This window comes from Azolla caroliniana, unplaced genomic scaffold (assembly GCF_043228905.1).
Source record: "Azolla caroliniana isolate FFs.n. ecotype wild unplaced genomic scaffold, voAzoCaro1.0.p SCAF_10, whole genome shotgun sequence".
NCBI lineage: Eukaryota > Viridiplantae > Streptophyta > Polypodiopsida > Salviniales > Salviniaceae > Azolla > Azolla caroliniana.
Genome location: NW_028230445.1, coordinates 17787719 through 17806982, shown reverse-complemented (window position 1 = coordinate 17806982; position 19264 = coordinate 17787719). Strand labels below are relative to the sequence as shown.

Below are 19264 nucleotides of genomic sequence, written 5' to 3'. Positions count from 1 at the left end.
CAATCACATACCAGCAAAACAATAGTTACCTGAATCTTATTTCTAATTGTTGTAACAGCAGAAGTAACTTTGCTCTCCATTGCAGAAGCCATTGTGGCTTTCTCTAAATCAGTCTTAAAAAATGCCAATGTCTCACAGGCTTCATGGACATTTTTTAGCATATAGCTAACCAATGTCTCACCTGTATCATCGACATTGGCTTTCCTTGGGTGTCGGTGTGGTGTATGCCCCCGGTCTTGCTGGGAGTCGGCAGTTGCATCAACAGCTGCCATGCTCCAAAATCTGTCTATTTTTTGTGCCAAGGTCCCCATCTTTCGGCATCTTTTTACCGATGCCTCACCATAGACTACCCAAGCTACCCTATACATTTCAGGGTCTCTAGATTCCTTCGTTGTTTTGCAGTACTCATATGCAAATGCTCTAGCAAATGAAACTGACAACTCATTGTTGACTGGGATCTCCTGATGAACTTTTTGGTGCAGTCTCATGCAGTCATCGTACAAGTCGGCTCGTACATGCTTCAGCTTGACCTTGCCTTTGACTCTAGGCACTGTATATACTGTCATCCAGTCTATATCACTGATCAATTTATTACTTAGGACAGCAGGGTCAACACCCTCGAGTGACAGACCATAGGTGTTGTGGAAGTCCTCCTTTGTCTCGCAAAATTTTGCGAAGTTTAGCACTCTCGTATACGGAGGAACGAGCCATCTGAAATATCATTTCAGAAATCAGAAATAGTGCAAAATCAGAATATGTGAGAATCAAAAACCTCAATCAACAACAACAAAAATGGTGCAAAATCTTTAACTTAGCAAATCAGAAACCCTAATCATAATTTGTATTAAAAAATTTGAAATCAGAAACCCTAATCAAAATCTGTAATCAGAAGTTTGAAATCAGAAACCCTAATCAAAATCTGTAATCAGAAGTTTGTAACCAGAAACCTTATTCAGAAATTCTAATCAGAAATTTATAATCAAAAACCCTAATCAGAAATTTCAATCAGAAACCCTAATAAAAAATTTCAATCACAAACCCTAATCAGAAATCCTAAGCAGAAATTTATAAACAAAAACCCTATTCAGAAATTCTAATTTGTAATCAAAATTTGTAACCAGAAACCCTATTCAGAAATTCTAATCAGAAATTTATAATCAAAAACCCTAATCAGAAATTTCAATCACAAACCCTAATCAGAAATTTCAATCACAAACCCTAATCACTAAAGACAGGATTAAACACAAAAAAAGTAATATAAACACACCTGTTGCTACTCCCCGATTTGCGAGACATCCTTGTATGGGACTCCAAGGACTTCGCCCTATTCGATTTTGGGGAAATATGAATCGGCACCAAAGTTCAGACAGTAGTCAAAAAGAAAAAACAAATGTTTGGGGTTTCTGTAACTGAAACATACCTGGACGATGATCGAGCGGGTTCTGTGTTGTAGCTCTCAATCTGCAATGTCGATTTTTTGCTGTTGCGGGAGCTACGTCTGCGTTCGTGCTCTGAGTACTCCATCTGCGTTCAAAATCAGACTTAGGCTAAACAGGAAATTGATGACATTGAAGTCGACCTTAGATGATGGTGATATTCCCCAAGTTCCACTACGTCTGAAACAGAAGTTCAAATATTTGAGTTTTTTCATAAATTAGTTTTTCAAATATTTGATTTTCCCACAAGAAAGACTAGCTAAACAAATAGCTAATTAGCTATGGCCATTTTAGTAGCTAATTAGCTATAATAGTGTTTCCACTCGCATGCTTTTACCCTAATAGACTCTTAACAAGCCTCTATATAAGTGGAGTGTCTGCCCATTAAAAGGGAAGAATAGGTTCCCCTTCCTTCTTGTGTATATTACAATATGGCGATGGTGATTTACACATTTACAAATATATGTCAATCTTGTAGTTTGGTGTGATATAACGTGTGGAGTGTGAGCCTTCCAAGCCATGATACATCGATGTTGGTAAAAGGCTTCCGTATGGTTTTACGCAAGCCTAATGTACCACATCTTCCAAACTTTTTCTTGCATTCTCCCAAAGCTTGTTTTGCTTTTGTGTATAATCATTTTACGTACTTCCTCATAAATTTGAGAATTTGATCTAAATGGTTTTTTGAATCTTAAGCATATATTCCACAAACCATTGCATTCATTGGGAAGTGATATGGTCTCACTAAGGAGTACATTATTGCTTTTGTATCTTGAAACTTCTTAAGGAAATTGTCGAAGGTCATTTTCGATCTCTTTCAAAAATTGAACTTAAAGATGTTGCTTTCAACACACGAAGAAACATTTGTATATCCAAGGTGAGAAGGTAACACTCTTGATGGCCCTACCATTTGATTTCTTCTCCTTAGGAGATGTTCGCAAATGTAGCAAAAGGAATCTTTGCGTCTTGTGAAAAGCTTAAATGAGGGAGACGAAGAATGGCAATAATGGGATGCCATGATGTTTGAACCATGCTCATTATTGCTTGCTTAGAAGTGCTTCTTTCATAGATTTTCCTATTTCTTTAATAGTTGTAATAGTTGATATTATATTAACTAAATAGCACGGTAACGTCATCCGAATCGAACATTACTTGTCCAATCGAGGACACTAAGAGTTTATAAATAAATAAATAATTTTCAATTAATATAGTTCAAAACATTCGGTATGTGACAAGAACACGAACATAGATATTAACATAATGATACAAGGAAAGAACGTGGCCAACTATTGCTCATAAAGAAGAAACATCTTCCATTCTAAAATAGAACACATAAGAGCAAATTTGCATTATCAAGGGACAACCTATTGCTTTAGTAACTTTGGTTGCTATGAGAGTGTGTAAATTTCGAGGCATTGGCATTGGCATTTGCTGTATTTATATTCATACACATGGTAAACAATAGAGACATCCCACTCTTGTTCACTTACCTACACAAATTGTCATAATGTGTATGATTTTTGTCATCATTTGTGGAGCTTTTGGATAAAAAAATGTGTTTAGGGAAGTATTTTTTGGACATGGAAGGTGGAAACTTTGCTCCACTTTGTCCGACATGTAATAAGATCAAAATCCCAAATTCTTTTCTCTATGTGGAGAATTGTTAAAATGTAGTCAACGATGAACTAAACTTTAAGTAAATTAAAGGTGTGTTTGGGTAAACAGTGTTGATTTCAAATTAGCTCAACGCACTCTTACAATAAAGAAGAGTAAAATTCGAATGGCCTTTTGTACAATAAACATATAGTTGCAATATTTCCTAACAAGGGGGACATCTACATTTAGAGTCTAACTCGACACAAGCACACCATTAAAACATGTTGATTGTCATGAGAGGTGATTTGGAATAAGGGGCAGCAAATAATAAATATGATGAGTGTCATATACAAAAAAATGTGGATCGTGCATTGTCACATGCTATCATTGGTTTGCCATAGCTTCATAACCATGATAACATTCGCAAGCCTTCCAAGGCTAGGTTCATTAACATTAGGTGACTGCCATATTGATGTCAAATGTTGGCAATATCCGACCGGGGCACTTCAAAACCGATGTGTAAAAGGCTCTTAGAGATAGAATCGGAACTCGTGCCACTAGATAGCCCATACAAGTTTTTACATGGCTAGCTTACTACGGACCTTCCCGAATCGTAGTTTGCGACCAGTTTTGTTTACGTTCGTTACAGTTTGACTTCTAACGAATTCAAGCTTGATTTCACACAATCTCTCTCTCTCTCTCTCACTCCTGAAAGGAGTTCTCCAGGACTCCTTTCTGAGACACATTTTCATCGAAGCATGTTCTCATGGATTGACAAAGTGGAATGTAGTGTCATTAGAGGGGCCCATATTGCACCTGCAATCAATAATCTCTCTTGCCTTAGTGGTAAGCTATTACACTACTAGCACCATGTCTTGGGTTCGAAACCGAATTTTCTCGCCTTTCTATTACACCATTCAAATCCTCTGAATTTAATTCTCTCTCTCTCTCTCTCTCTCTCTCTCTCTGCCTGAATGCAGGATCCAACAAAACATACCAGACAGACAAGACACACATAACCCCCCCCCCCCCCCCACCCACCCAACAACAAAAGGAGAGAAAGAATGGAGTGCAATTGACAAAAAGACAGAGAATAAAAGCTAAAAATGGGAAAAAACTGATGATAGATCTTTCCGGAAAGAGAAAGGAGAAGCATCAGGAAACAGGAAAGCACCCCCCCCAAAAAATGGAAGAATTCATATACTGCCTGATCTTGACGTGAAATCGAAGAGAACTCAAAAAAAGGACCCCAAAAAACAGAGAAAACAAAAACTCCCTATCACAAATTAGTATATGTGATCTCTCTCCCTCCATCTTTCTGCATATTTTGCTTTAAATTCTTTTCTTGTATACTTTATTTTGCCCAAAAATCTTCGTCTTTTTTTTTGTTTTTTTCCCCTCTGCCTCTGTTTTTCTCTCTCTGCATCTCATTCAATCCTCTGGGTTGTTCCTTCTATTCCATATTATATATAGCTTCGTTTTTCGAGAAGAAGAAGCAAACCCATGGCGAGATCAGGTAATCGAAGACGAAGGGTGGGATCAAGCTCTTTTCATTCTCATTCCGACAACCCACAACATGATATCAATATCACTAACAGTAATCATGGCGATGCCATCAACAGCAATGGTAGTAGCATCAGACACAATCATGGAATTGGTATAAGCGGTAACAATGGTGTCAGTGGCTCTGCATTTGATCGGTTTGAAGACGAGAATCATAGGAAGGAGAACAAATCGAGAGATGGGAATGAAAGGCTGAAATCTGAACGGCGACATCAACGCCCCCATCATCAGCATCCTGCCATTCATCAGAGATGGGAGGGGAAAGAAATTACAACCCATGAAAACGAAGAAGGAAAAGTCTCTAAATTTCAAGACTATGCTCTGTATCTTGCATCGAGGGCAAAAGAGCTCAAGGAAGAAGGTAATAGGAGATTCCAGAGGAAAGACTATGTTGGAGCTATGGAGCAATATGATCTAGCACTTAAGCTTACTTTACAAGACCATCCTGATCGTGCAATTTTCCATAGTAATCGAGCTGCATGCTTGATGCAAATGAAGCCAGTGAATTATGAAGAGGCAGTTCGAGAATGCAGTTTAGCACTCAATGTCCACCCAGGTTTTGGGAGGGCCCTTTTGAGACGAGCGCGGGCATATGAAGCTTTAGGTAAGCTTGATCTTGCCCTTGAGGATTTGGAAAGTCTTCTTAAGAGTGATATGACCCATCCTGATGCCTTGGAGATGGAGATTCGCATCCGTGGGTTGCTCGGTGATCATTATCATCAGGGGGGTGATGACAGAATGCCACAACAAGATCTTCAAGGTATGTTTTCCCTTCATATCCCTCATGTTTCACCTGATTCTAAACATATGCTTGAACATGTCCATGGATCTTGAAGAATGGGCATGGACATGATGGAACATATCCTTGTTCCATAATGAGGTGGTCATATATCATCTCGCCCTGGGCATGGAATGAACCTTCCATGGACATGGGCATAATGTCCCACAAGAAAGTGCTCAATACCAGTCTCCTAATAATGTGATTGACGATGCCCATCATGAATCTGCTGTTTTTGTTTTTGTACACCAGAGTCAACCCCACACTCATCTTCTCGGTTGGTGCAAACTCCTTCATCCTCATCCTCTCAAATGATGCAAACTCCTCCATACTCCCATCACATGGTTCACACAAATGCAGATGAAATACCTCTCTTTCGACGAATGTTCAATGACCCTTTTCGTCGACAGTCATCTTCAGCAACCTCTTCCGCCTGCCCCAAGACTGAGACCTTTGAAAGAACTGTTCATTCGGATAATGGTCAGGTGTCGAATTCTCAAGTCTCGAAGTCTTTTGAGATGCTTACTTCTCCTCCAGTGCAACCCTTGAAGCTGATATATGATCATGACATAAGGTTAGCGGAAATGCCCATGAATTGCAAATTTAAAGATCTGAGAAAGATAGTTCAGGACAAGTTTCCTTCAGCTAAGGCGGTGCTAATAAAATACAAAGACATCGAGGGAGATCTTGTAACTATCACGAGTACAAAGGAGTTAAGGCTTGCGGAGGCAGCCTCTGCCATGAGGAGCCAAAGGGGTGTTGGAACACCTATGCAACATTCGATATCTAATGAATCACATGAGAAATCTAGTAGATCAATTGTCATAGATCAATTGAGATTACATGTGGTTGATGTACCCCCAGAACAAGAGCCATATGATAAGGAAGAGGCTTCTTTGGTGGATATGAAAGAGTTTTCTATTACATCATATAGCAAGGGTATATCGGACGTGACATCCTCTGTTGAGCAGAAAGGAGACTATTCAAAAGAGAAAGAGGAACATGATAAGTGGCTATCTGATTTTGCTGATCTTTTCCGTGTTCATCTGGGAATAGATGCAACTGGGGGGATTGATTTACATAATATTGGTATAGACCTTTGTTCTGAAGCTTTAGAGGAAGTTGCTTCTACCGAAGAAGCACACAAGCTTTTCGAATCTGCAGGTATTAAATTCAAAGAAATGATAGCTCTAGGATACCTTAATTGGGGAAATGTTTATATGTGTATGGCAAGGAAAGAGTTACCTCATGACACCAAAGACGAGGAAATTGATTTTTGTGATCGCTTACAAGAAGCTTTTGATTGGGCTGAGGCTCAATACGCTCTTGCCGAGGAGAAGTTCAAGCAATCCTTGCACGTGAAACCAGACTTCTGTGATGCTATGCTTAGCCTTGGACAGAAGGATTTTGAGAGAGCGAAGCTGAAGTGGTCTCTAGCCATAGCGAATCAGACAGATCTTAGCACGTGGGATTCATCGAAGATGTTAGAGCTTTTTCACAATGCCGAGGAACGGATGAAGATGGCAGCATTAATATTAGAGCAATACAGTAGAGAAGAGGGGCAGGATAGTGACAAAGGTTTGAGATCACATATTTACCTGCTATGGGGAAATATATTATATGAGCACTCTCAGGTGGGGTATAGGCTAGGGTTGTCAGCATGGAAGGAGGTGCTAGACGCCTCTGTAGAGAAATTTGAACTTGCAGGTGCTCCATCTGTAGATATTGATACGGCTCTTCAAAGGCATCTTTCAAACTCCGCCCTACACGAAAGTGCCCAAGATGAAGAAGATATTGTTCAAGAAATAATTCAAGATGGGGATTTTGTTCAAGAAAATGTCCGGGATGACAATTTTATTCAACAAAATATCAAAGAAGAAAATGACATTGTGCCTGAAAAACCCAAGATAGCTCCTAATGACAACGACAAATGTGGAAATGTGGAAATACAAGGGATTGATCAGAGTGGGCAGTTTCTAAAAGATGATAGAAATGTGGAAATGGAAAAAATTGCTCAAGAACTAATTCAAGATGGGGATTTTGTTCAAGAAAGTGTCCGAGATGACAATTTTATTCAACAAAATATCAAAGAAGAAAATGACATTGTGCCTGAAAATCCCAAGATAGCTCCTAATGACGACGATAAATGTGTAAATGTGGAAATACAAGGGATTGATCAGAGTGGGCAGTTTCTAAAAGATGATAGAAATGTGGAAATGGAAAAAATTGCTCAAGAACTAATTCAAGATGGGGATTTTGTTCGAGAAAGTGTCCGGGATGACAATTTTATTCAACAAAATATCAAAGAAGAAAATGACATTGTGCCTGAAAAACCCAATATAGCTCCTAATGACGACGATAAATGTGGAAATGTGGAAATACAAGGGATTGATCAGAGTGGGCAGTTTCTGAAAGATGATAGAAATGTGGAAATGGAAAAAATTGCTCAAGAAATAATTCAAAATGGGGATTTTGTTCGAGAAAGTGTCCGGGATGACAATTTAATTCAACAAAATATCAAAGAAGAAAATGACATTGTGCCTGAAAAACCCAAGATAGCTCCTAATGACGACGATAAATGTGGAAATGTGGAAATACAAGGGATTGATCAGAGTGGGCAGTTTCTGAAAGATGATAGAAATGTGGAAATGGAAAAAATTGCTGATATTGGGCAGCTGTTAAACAATGATGATAATGTGGAAAAAGTCGAAAATGATGATATTGAGCTGCATTTAAATACGAAATCAGCTGAATCACATCGAAATGAAGCAAATGATATTATGCAGGATTTTGCAAATGAATCCACCAATGGAGGGATAGATTTATTATGTAATGGTTTCAATGGTAGGATGGAGGAATCTATGAAGAAACATATCCCACTGAGTAATAAGGAGGAATCTATGAAGAACCATCCCCAGGTGAGTGGGAACCAAGAGGAAAATTTAAGATCCTTTGAAGTCATATCATCAAACGATGTGATAGGACTGAATGATAAGAACTCAAATAACAGTCAGCCAAGCATCACAATGGTCCAGAGCCAAGTGAGTGGCAATGAAGAAGAAAAATCAAAATCTTTGGAAGAGGAAATGATTTTGAATGGTGTTGATAAAGTTATATCATCAAATGAGTTGATCAAACTGATTGATAAGAACTTGAATAACAGTCAGCCAAGTGTCACAATGATCCAGACCTCAGTTAAAGAGCATGATGTGCCAAAGAATCTGAGTGGAATGGATGAAAAGAACCACAATGGCTTGATTGAAAATGATCACATACAATAAATTTGATTCACAATGTTGCAACCAAGATTGATTGAAGTGATGAAAGAGTCTCACAAGGTTCAAGGTTCATTGTGGAATGAAGGCCACTTCTCAATAAGATATGAAAAATGTTAAGATGGTCGACCTCATCTACTATAGATCCCTACAAGCAAGCAAAAGATACTTGTAGATATCAACAAAGTAATAAAAAAACAAACAAAAAGATATCAGTATGAAGATGGTAAAACTGGCATGATTTTCAAGTTCTTTTTTCTTTTATGGTTTGTATTGCTTAGTTGCATGTACGTCATCATCTAGAGATTCTGATTATATCCATGGAGATGTGGACAACAGGATATATCGCCCACTCTATTGGGAAAGATTGATATCTATCCAGTTGCATATTGGGCATCAAAATAGAGGTAAAATTAGTATTTCCTGTTCTCCAATCATGTTTTCTCTCGTTGACTTTGTATAAATACCATGCCCACCATGGAGGGTTGTGGTGAAGAGCCTTTTACATTTTGTGACATCCCATTGTGGGAGCACATGACGGTAATTTTACATGTATTGTTTGCAGCAGCTCTCTAGAGGCTGTTTTGTCTCAATTAATAAAAGAGAATATTGTTTTGGAATATCAGATTTCTATCTCAAATGGTAGTGTTTACAATTTCCACTCTCAAATGGTAGTTGGTGTTTACAACTTCTTTTGTGGATTTTATATTAACGCTAGCCTATGTTTTAGATGTTTAAATGTGCTGTGGTGACTAATGACTTATTTTCTGGGTTAAGCATAGGTGACAAGCTTCCATGACCTCCCAAAATCTAAGCTTCTATTATCTCTGTAAGTTTATTTTCTAAGGACTTACAACTTAACTATTCAAATTAGTACATTTTGAATTCAAACAAGAAACCACAATTATAATTCTATGGATGACCCAAACTTTCATCACATCAAAAACCTACGCGTCTATCATCTCTGTAAGTTTATTTTCTAATTACTTATAACTCAACTATCCAAATTCATTGTTCGGTTTCGTATATCTTGAATTCATCAATCAACCACAATTATAATGTTAGTTATCTACTTGCTTCCTAGTTTAAATGATAAAAGTGGGTTTTCTTGATTGTTATGGGCTCAATGAATATGAGCTCCATGAGTAAAGTTCCACAAACAAACGTCATGATTTACACCATCTATTTATTAGTTCGTCAGTGAGGTTTCAAACTAATTATCCTATGGAGGTTCATACTAGCTATATTTTGTAAGGGTGCTCATATGCATCTCTTCTCTCAATCCTTCAAAATAAAACCATGCTTCTTTGCACATGTCCACAACCTTTCCTTTTCCTTCACCTTGTTTTCCCTGGTGTGGTAGCTATTTCTAGCCTCCCACTCTGGAATCAAACCCTAATTTTCCATCACATGTTACCACCATGGTAAGCCTCTTTCCTACAGCCATGTTAATTTTCCTTCTTAGTACTGATTCAATATTTGATATTTTGGCATTCCTGTCACAAGAAGCCAACTGGCAGCCTGCCATTATAAGCTGGGTTCAGTGCACAATTATTGATTCATCTTCATTAAGGACAATAACATTTTATGCCAATTCCCTGTGCCTTGATTTTGCATTTTCACTCAGTTTGGCAGAAGACCATTCATGTAATGTATATTTGCCTCAATAGACCACTTCCTTTTGCTTCAGTTAAGGATAGTCCTAATCCAACAACAAAGGGCCATACATTCAAAAAATTCAGGGATTTCCACACGGCTTGATTTTGCATTTCCAGTCTGTTTGGCAGAAGACCATTCATGAACTGCATATTTGCTTCAATATACCACTTTTTTTTTGCTTCATTTAAGGACGATTTGGGACATGCTATATACATTTAAAGAAATTCAGAATATATCCCCACATTCACATAACCCGTCCTTAAAATGATGGATGCAGCAATCATCCCGGAGAATAATCTCCCGCTTTTCAATCTTTGATATGAGTTTGCTTACATTGTGGCAATCATTGCACATCCTCATGTTTTTCGTGACACGGATTGTTTCACCTTGAGGCACATTTAAGAGCCCAAAGGCTAATGCAAACCTTTCAGCATGTTGACAAACTGCAGTTTCTTTTCTCTCTTCGCAAACAGGTCGAAGAACTAACTCTACATTCGCAATATGCCCTCCCTCCTTGACACACATATTCATCATTCCAAGCATCCCAGAAACATCCAAGCTTTGATCATTTCCCCCAATAAATTCATAAACACATTTATTCACTTCTATTGAGGCAACACCAGGTCTATTCAGTGCCCCCATATGTTTTCTAAGATTCTCGATTTGATGAGCATTATCTAGATGGATGCTCAAATTCGCATATATGTCAACCATAAGCAAGTACCAAGCAGAATCTAGTGGATTCAAAGAGACAAGTTGATGAAAGCATCTTAATCCTAGTTCAGCTTCTCCATAAGCTCGGCATGCACCGAGTAAAGATGTCCATCCTGCTTCAAAATGAGGGCACAATGCTTCAAGAAACCTTTCAGCTTCGTACAAAAGCCCAACCCTGGCAAGCATATCTACTATGCAAGTATAGTGTTCAATAGTTGGGGAGATACTATACTTTGCCATCATTCGGAAGTACATATAACCTCGTCTTATCAAACTTCTGCCATTGCAAGCCTTCAATAGGCTGGAAAACGTGATTGCATTTGGCTGAACTCCGTGCTCCAGCATCTGTTCGAAGTATTGTATTGCTGAATCACCTTCATGATTCATGCCAAATCCTCTTATCATAGAGCTCCACGTGACCACATCTCGATTTGCCAGAGTTGCAAAAACTTTCTGTGCCTCTGGAATTGCACCGCAAGTTGCATACATGTTTATTAGACTATTGCAAACATTTAGATTCTTTCCAGATCCTTGTTCAGTGATTTTCATGTGTAACTCTCGCCCCTTGTTTAGAGCTCCTAAGGCACCACAAGCCTTTACAACAGCGGCAAATGTGACATCATTTGGTGAAATGCCCTCAGCTTGCATACGTTCAAATATCTCAAGAGCTTCTTGTGGCAGACCATGTTCCGAATATCCAGAAAGCAACGCAGTCCATGACACCACATCTTGAATGAGAAGCTGTGAAAAGACTTTATGTGCCTCAGACATTGATCCAAACTTAGCATACATTCCAACCAAGCCATTCCCGACAAGTAACTCTCTATCAAATCCTTTCCCAAGGATTTCTGTGTGTACATTTCTTCCTATTTCCATGGAACCTAGATTACCACAAGCTTTCAAGACGCATGCAAATGTGGCATCAGTAACCAGCACATTCTCTAAAGAAATCCTTTTGAAAGCTTTTAGAGCTTCCTCATAGGGTCCATATTCAGCATATCCTGATATAAGTGCATTCCATGATACAAAGTCCCGATCTTCCAAATTATCAAAGGTTTCTTGTGCTTCTAAAACCAAGCCACAATTCGCATACATACTCACCAAAGTATTTCCAACAATGGTATGCATTTCACATCCTGTTTGCACCAGTTGAGTATGGAATTCTTGTCCCCTTCTCACATCATTGTGCATCGAACATCCTTTCAGAAGCGAAACGTATGTATGGGTAGTAGGAGTGATAGAAACCTTGCACATTCTCTGATATAAGGTGAAAGCTCGATGCCATTGCCCACAATTACTAAACCCTGATATGAGAGAAGTCCACGAATGCTCACTCTGGTACGGCAACCTAAGGAAGAGGTTTTGAGCCTCATCCACACTTGCACATCCAACCAAAGTAGGAACAATATGATTTCCAATAACTATGTGATCTTCCAGACCATGGCTGCATATAAATGTATGTACAAATTTTGCATGATCACGATCTTTTCTTTGTCGGCATATCTGTAATTCAAAGATCAACTCATCTATCAACAGAAGCTCCAATGAAGAAGCCGAAATTGAAGTTGGCAGGAAGCCACATATTGGATCATGCCTTTGCCCTTTAGATGTAATATGTTCATCCACAATTGCAACTCTTTTTATGATAGGACCTGGGCAAAGCAGCTTTCTTGTCCACTTAAATTCCTGATGATGATGAGCCGTTTTAAGGTATATGTCTAGAAATTAGGCTAAATCATTCGACTAAGACGAATCCAATATATTTTCAAACGTCAAAGTATAATAGGTTCATCTCCCCTGAAGGGAAAAGCTTCAGAACACCCCCATCAATTTTTCTTTATTTCCACAAATGCCTCTGATATTCTGTTGTTTCTCAAAATACCGATGGTCATATGATTTCTCAAATAGCGTACACAGTTGAGTAAAAAGGGGATGTTATGGCCATATAATTGGTCACACTCCACATATATGTATGTGGTCGAGAGTCAGGATCATCGAGGAAATAATGAAAAACTGAGATGGGTATTTGGGAAGCTTTTCCCTTTATTTTTTAAATACCAGACTAAATCCATCGCTATAATAAAACTTCCTCCCTCATCTGTCTTCCTACTCTACATTTGTTCAAAATCTGCGCATTCACGTCTACACTTTTAAAGATGTGTTTCCTTGTAGAAGGAGAAGAAGAAGAAGAAGAAGATGAAGATGAGAAGAAATACCTCGTTGGTTATGGCGGAGAAGATGAGTTCCCCCAGAAGGGAAAGGGGGGGTTTTCGGGGAGGTTCCTCTGCTTCTGAAGAAGGGAAAGGCGTCTTCTTGGCGAAGAAGAGGGAAGCTCAGGGGGAGGAGCTCCATGGAACCTGTACAAATTTCTTCTGCGTTTCCTCCTTTCCATTGATTGGGTTGGGGTTGTGACGTCCATACGAATCGATCATCAGGAAATACGTAATTCCGGATGCTACCCCTGAGCTTTCTGTATTTCTAAAAATGCCCCTCGCCTCTTCTTCTTCTTCTTCTTCTTCTTCTTCTTCTTTCTTATAAATCTGTGTTTGTTACTAAAACAAGATGATAATACAAACCCATACTATCTCCACTACTTCGTTAGAAGTGATATGGCACAATAAATCCTCTCAAATGCTCTAATACAAGAAAATAAATCTACCTCATCTTGGGACAACGTCCTCATACAACATAACTGCGAAAATCGCCAAATCAACTTTCCTTTCAGCCTACGCAGCTGTTGTGGTACCCCCACAAAGTCTTCCCAAACAATAACCCATTTCTCATGGTCCAGTTAAACCACATCCTCCGATACATAAGGTACACTGACACCACCTAATATGATGGGGTGGGTAGAGCTCTAGCACCATTAATGAAAACCCACTTGAAAAGGTGGCAAATCACTTCTTGTTACTAATGCCCAAATTTGTGATGTAACCACCCAAATGGCTTTGGCAACCGGACATGTAATGAACCTATGTCTGTCATCCTCCTCAACCACTATATACAAAAATAACATGTCCCATTCGAAATATGCCTTCGTTTTAAAGCCATTGCCAATGGTAACCCATACACCATTGCACACAAAAGGAACTTCTTTACACGAAATGGAAGATGAGAATGCCATCTTGCATCTGAAACTCAACACCACCACTTTACATGTCGAGTAATCTGTCGCGTATCCAAAACCTTATTTGTTAACTGAGCTCTATCTTCAACCATATTATGGTATACATCGTTACTTTGCTACTAGATTTTTCACTACTAGATGACCAATATTTCCATGTTCCTCGACCACCAACTCTAGATTTGGGAAATTAGACTAGGTAATGCCCCTCGTCTTTGTTTATTGTCCCTCCTCGCTCTTTTGTTCTTGTTGATTTACATACATTGAGTTGGTGTAATCTTTTCTTCGTTGGTGTAGCCATAAAACCCCACACATAACACATAACACAAGGCACAAGCATTTGTTTATCCACCGCATATTAGAGCTACATATTTTTTGCTCTGATGCTTGTTATGGAAATAGATTGCAGAACACTCTTTAATATTTGCATGGTGTTCGATTTGAACTCTTATTGCATAAAAAATAATGCATTGGATGGGTGCATGTGAAAGTTTTTCCCTTCAATAGAAATGATCTAATTCTATGATTAGTTAGATGCGTTATTTGAGGAGTTGTATGTTTGGTTCGCGTTGAGGGTATAAGAAAGTTTTTTAGCCAATTATTTACTTTGGTGGCACTTGTATGTGTACTAAAAAATATCTTCATATTGTTTTATCATCAATTTGCAAGATAGTCACAAAATGCTTAGTTAATCATGTTTAATATTAACCTAGTGGAAGATTTGAGTCCTCCCATTTGTGAATGGCTTATGATGTAATGTTCATTGATGTTCTTCTACTATGATACATACAATCCCAACAACATTAACAACAATTAAAGGTGACATTGGTTTTTAATCTTTGTTAGGCCAATCAATGAAATTGGGGGAGGTGTAGATGTCATCTCGTCGTAGTATATTTTCTATTTTAACTACACAAAACTCCATGAGTCAGTTATGCAAATAGGGACATGAAAATGTGGCAAAAAAGACAATGTGTAGAAAGTTTTCCATTGTCACAATGCTAACCACATGGAGGCAACCACCAAATTGCATAAGGGAGAAACGGAGATAGTGAAAGAATGTATGCATTTGATAATTTCAACTATACCTTGGTTAGCATCTACTTTTGTGAGTGCAAGCAACATTGACATCAAGCCTAAGCTTTACAAAGAAAGAAAATTTAGAAATGATAAAATAGTACACGTTGTACACAAAGCCAACAATACATGAAATAACACTACTCAAGCCAAAAAAGAGTCGTTCTCAATACATCCAAGGAACGTGAACAAATTTTGAACGAGAATAGACTCTACAAGGCTCTACCCAAACAAAAATTGGCTGAGATTGATGTCAACCATTAAGAGTAATGATAGTTTATACTATATTGGATAGGGCCTAAAACAAACATGATATCAACAAGAACAATTCAAATCACCAACCTTTTAAGATCACAGAATTTAATTAGAATAACGTTTGAATATTTGAATGACCAAGCTTTCAATCTTGTGGTGACATATCAATAATTGGAATTGATTCAGTTGACAACCTCTTACTTGTACAACAGAGACACAAATCATAAATAAGCCCACATAATTACACATACAATTTTTATTTGCACAATCGAACAAAACACCTCAAAGTATTCACGAATTTCCCAAAATACACCTACCATTTGGATGATATTCATACATTGTGCTTCAATGTATGAATATCCCTTTTTAAGGACACACGTATCAAGAACACGTGTATACTCTAGCCCCATAGGTCAAAATTGGCCTCTTTATGGACAATAAAAATTCTAATTCTCTTTATCTCCCTAATGTAATTAGCTTACCCTAATGGGAAGTTTTTACCCTACAAGCACTACATATTGGGTTCAAAACCTAAATTTCTCACCTCTCTATTATATACTTCATACATATCTCTTAATTCACTAGATGCCACTGTGGAATGTAGGGGTTGAACCCATGACCTCCTGGTCTCCATTGGGTTACAAAAATACGAGGTAGGATCTAGAGACAGAGCCTGCAAAATCCTCAGATACATTCAGGGATTTCATAAAAAAGGCATGATGATTATTCAACGTGATTCTCGGTGGATGTTCCTGTGGGTTTTACGAACCCTCCCGTCCAAAGAAAAAAAACATGAGCGAGGACCGAAAAGACTACATATAGTGTTTGTAGAGGGTGGGGTTAGGGTTTCTACAAAAAAAAATGGTGGGTAGACGACATGGGATTCGGAAGGTTGGGGATAGGGAGGGGTATTTTGGGGATTTTGGAAAATGCAAAATTCATAAAATAAATAGAAATAAATAATTATAATTTATAAAAATGATGAAGGTTTTGAAGGGACGGCGTCGAGTAGACAGAAAAGACACAAGCACAGACAGAGAAGGATAGGAGACAGAAGCAGAGGAGATGGAAATCAGGAATCAAGCAGGGGAAGGATTCAATATAAATAAAGATTAAGGAATCATCATGTTGCACGCGAAAGAGAGAATCGAAGATGTCATACAGACCTTTGTCAAGCTCTCTGAGTAAGAGGGGCTTTTGCTTTGATCTGGTTTTGTTCGAAAACACTAATGATTCGATTTCATTTTCTTCCCGTCATCTGAATTAACGTGGTTCATGACAATTTGTTGATTTCCGATGTAAACATCCAGAGATGCAGAATTGCATCGGCTAGAGGAGCACCAAGCCGCCATTAAAATTCAGGTAAATGCATCTAAGTGGCTAAAAAAATCTTGGCATTAACCAGATGAAATTGAACCAAATCACTAGTAATTATTGATTAAAGGAGACTAATTATGTTTGTATCAAGCACTTGATGTGATTATGATACGTTATGTTATGGAGGCACCATATATCAGTTCCAAATTGTATGTATTAATCAGGAATTGATGTGGAGGGTTAAAAAAGATCTTGGCATTAATCAAATGACGCTGAATATCAAATCTACAGTAATTATTGATTAAAGGCGACTAATCATGTAGCCGAATGTCCTTTTTTTTATGATGGACAGAGAGCATTGAGGAGGAAACTGGTTGGATTTATGCTGAGGAGATGGAACCGAGCCGCAACGGACATACAAAGGTTGTACAGAGGGCACCTGGGCAGGGTAAGGTTCAAGCTCAAGCAAATTGAGGTGGGCAAGGAGAACCGATTGGCATTCTTCGATGCGAAAGCCACTGCCATCCAACGTATATATCGAGGTTTCTATAGTAGGAAGTATGTGCATAGCTTCTACGACCGGAAACGCTTCATCGTGCAGTCTTTGGGTGTCGGTGATATGGTCAGGAAGGATGTGCATTGCTACAATCTCGAACTTAGACACCAAGAACTCGAGAATGTTGTTGATCGTGTCAAAGGACACATCCAAAATTATTGGCTCACCAACCACCATCTAGTATGCTTTCTCTTTGTGATCTCTCCACAATTTCATCTTAAGGATTATTGCATAAGGAATCAGAGTCACATATTCAAATCTTTCCTTGCCAACAGGCAATGCCAAATACTATCAAACACCAGATAAGTATGATTTTCTGTGTGTGTGTGTGTCCATTGTCTATTGTACTCTCTACGGCTTTACCATATTGGCTCGGCAAAGTGTACAAACTAATTCTATAAGTCAGATAAAATTTGGGGCATAATGTGCCTATGAAAGCATGTATTTATGTGCTTGGGTATGGGGGGAAGGAACCTCTTCCTTTAGTCCAATGCTTGGTAAGTATCATTATTAAGCATGCCACTTGAACGATACATCCGTAAATAGGATCATGGCTTACTATTGGGCCTTTCTTGAATAACTTGTCGTACTTGAGATGATAAGAAAAAAAACTTTCCATTAAGATGAAATAAATGATGTGTTCAAGACTATTTTTTATGCTTAGACATTTTAATGTTGGGGAGGTGTGCCCATGTTGGTTGCTTAAATTTTTCCATGTTTTCTCAATGCTTTAAAAGTGCGCATTTTACATCATTTTATGCTAATTTATATGATGTTGGTAGATCAATATTTCTTCATGAAATGAAGTTTCATATGCAAGATTGTGTTTATCATTAAGAACTAATTCATGAGACCTATGATCATTCGTTGATTTTTCACGTGATAATGAGGGATTTTGATTTTCAGATAAGCACCAAGTCAAGGAACGGAACCTTTTATTCACCATATGTAGCGGTGTTGAAGGGGGTGAATGACATCGATGACAAGATTGTAGAGGCAATGAAAGAAAATCAAAGGGAAAGGATGGCGACGGAGCAACGATGTACAAGGAAGCCCGACATGAAGGGTCGAGGTTTAAGTAGTTGGGCAGTGGAAGTGAGTGAGTTTGTGTTGACCAAGGGGCCATATGATTTAACTTCATTCGAACAACGAAGGGAACAAGAGAAATTGGCAAAATTGTTGGATGTGGGCGAGCAAGAGTGGCGAAGTGTGGTGCGACATCAACGCCTAGGTGATTTGAGCCCATCGACACGTATCCCTTCGGTTTGCAACTTAGACACAAAGTGGCATGACAAGGGGAAGCTCCGCTTACAAGAGCAACGTAAGAACCGGTTATTACAGCTTAATATAGCCCCTCACGCCTTCTTCATATCTCCTCCCAAAAAACGACGCTTCTCTTGCGGTCCTCTTCCTCCCCTTGGGTCTTGAAGGAAGTATTAGCAAAGCCCAAAGTTCTTTGTACTTGACGTGCAAAGAACATATGGTTTTGACATTGAAGGTCTTGACGTTATTTTTGTGAAAACCATAAACAAAGGACCTTTGTTTTTGTAAATGTTTAGAGTAAATTGTAATATGTGGGGTTGTGTGTTGGATCATGCTCCCGTAACAGACCTACATTACATTGGAAATCATAGAGATCTCCACTCAATTGAGCTAACATTAAAAATATTGGTTTGGAAAAAGTTCTCATCGAGTTTGAGTGAATGGTAAGACACATGTTATAGTTATTTCAAAGCGACATGTTTGGTTATTGGTTGAAACATATTACATTGTCATTACTAAATTGTTCTTGAAGTAACATGTAGCTTAATTATAACTATTTGATTTTGTAATAAACTGAGTGATGGATTTTTTACTTTTGGTTGATTGATTGCGACCATAGATTGACATATTCGCATTTGTCGGGTTTCCCAT

General features: G+C 38.4%; 3 protein-coding genes and 1 long non-coding RNA gene across 6 annotated transcripts in view; 2 read left to right on the top strand and 2 right to left on the bottom strand.

The window, feature by feature from the left end:
* Positions 1–16115, bottom strand: part of LOC147859299 (uncharacterized) — a 28582-nt gene extending 12467 nt beyond the window's left edge. Inside the window, exon 1 of the long non-coding RNA XR_015530305.1 lies at positions 16044–16115. This is a non-coding gene — a long non-coding RNA (uncharacterized LOC147859299). The remainder of the gene's footprint in view (positions 1–16043) is intronic.
* LOC147859301 (uncharacterized) lies at positions 4470–8654 on the top strand. 2 transcript variants are annotated; one of them, XM_087325556.1, is made up of 3 exons: positions 4470–5355; positions 5626–8252; positions 8283–8654. In XM_087325556.1, exons 1-3 carry the CDS (start codon positions 4536–4538, stop codon positions 8652–8654), a joined length of 3819 nt encoding a protein of 1272 aa, XP_087181682.1. In that variant the 5' UTR covers positions 4470–4535. The 2 variants fall into 2 exon arrangements, with proteins under 2 accessions (XP_087181682.1, XP_087181681.1); XM_087325555.1 differs by having other exon boundaries at positions 5626–8654.
* LOC147859300 (pentatricopeptide repeat-containing protein At3g26782, mitochondrial-like) lies at positions 9806–13398 on the bottom strand. Of its 2 annotated transcripts, none has more exons than XM_087325848.1 (2): positions 13238–13398; positions 9806–12739 (listed from the first exon to the last, which is right to left on the bottom strand). In XM_087325848.1, exons 1-2 carry the CDS (start codon positions 13371–13373, stop codon positions 10533–10535), a joined length of 2343 nt encoding a protein of 780 aa, XP_087181974.1. In that variant the 5' UTR covers positions 13374–13398; the 3' UTR covers positions 9806–10532. The 2 variants fall into 2 exon arrangements, with proteins under 2 accessions (XP_087181974.1, XP_087181975.1); XM_087325849.1 differs by having other exon boundaries at positions 9806–12673.
* Positions 16116–16529: 414 nt separating the features above from the next.
* LOC147859298 (uncharacterized) lies at positions 16530–18896 on the top strand. The gene is made up of 4 exons (XM_087325338.1): positions 16530–16661; positions 16788–16839; positions 17147–17530; positions 18257–18896. The coding sequence occupies exons 1-4, from the start codon at positions 16603–16605 to the stop codon at positions 18776–18778; spliced, it is 1017 nt and encodes a 338-aa protein (XP_087181464.1). The 5' UTR covers positions 16530–16602; the 3' UTR covers positions 18779–18896.
* Positions 18897–19264: the final 368 nt, after the last annotated feature.

Bases quoted from the DNA above. Each gene is read 5' to 3' on its own strand.
- LOC147859298 (XM_087325338.1), top strand. From the start codon at position 16,603: ATGTTGCACGCGAAAGAGAGAATCGAAGATGTCATACAGACCTTTGTC. The intron at 16,662-16,787 runs GTAAGAGGGGCT...GTAAACATCCAG, and splicing joins ACCTTTGTCAAGCTCTCTGA to AGATGCAGAATTGCATCGGC. The intron at 16,840-17,146 runs GTAAATGCATCT...TATGATGGACAG, and splicing joins AAGCCGCCATTAAAATTCAG to AGAGCATTGAGGAGGAAACT.
- LOC147859301 (XM_087325555.1), top strand. From the start codon at position 4,536: ATGGCGAGATCAGGTAATCGAAGACGAAGGGTGGGATCAAGCTCTTTT. The intron at 5,356-5,625 runs GTATGTTTTCCC...TTTGTACACCAG, and splicing joins GCCACAACAAGATCTTCAAG to AGTCAACCCCACACTCATCT.
- LOC147859300 (XM_087325848.1), bottom strand. From the start codon at position 13,373: ATGGAGCTCCTCCCCCTGAGCTTCCCTCTTCTTCGCCAAGAAGACGCC. The intron at 12,740-13,237 runs GTATTTCTTCTC...CCTAATTTCTAG, and splicing joins TCTCCGCCATAACCAACGAG to ACATATACCTTAAAACGGCT.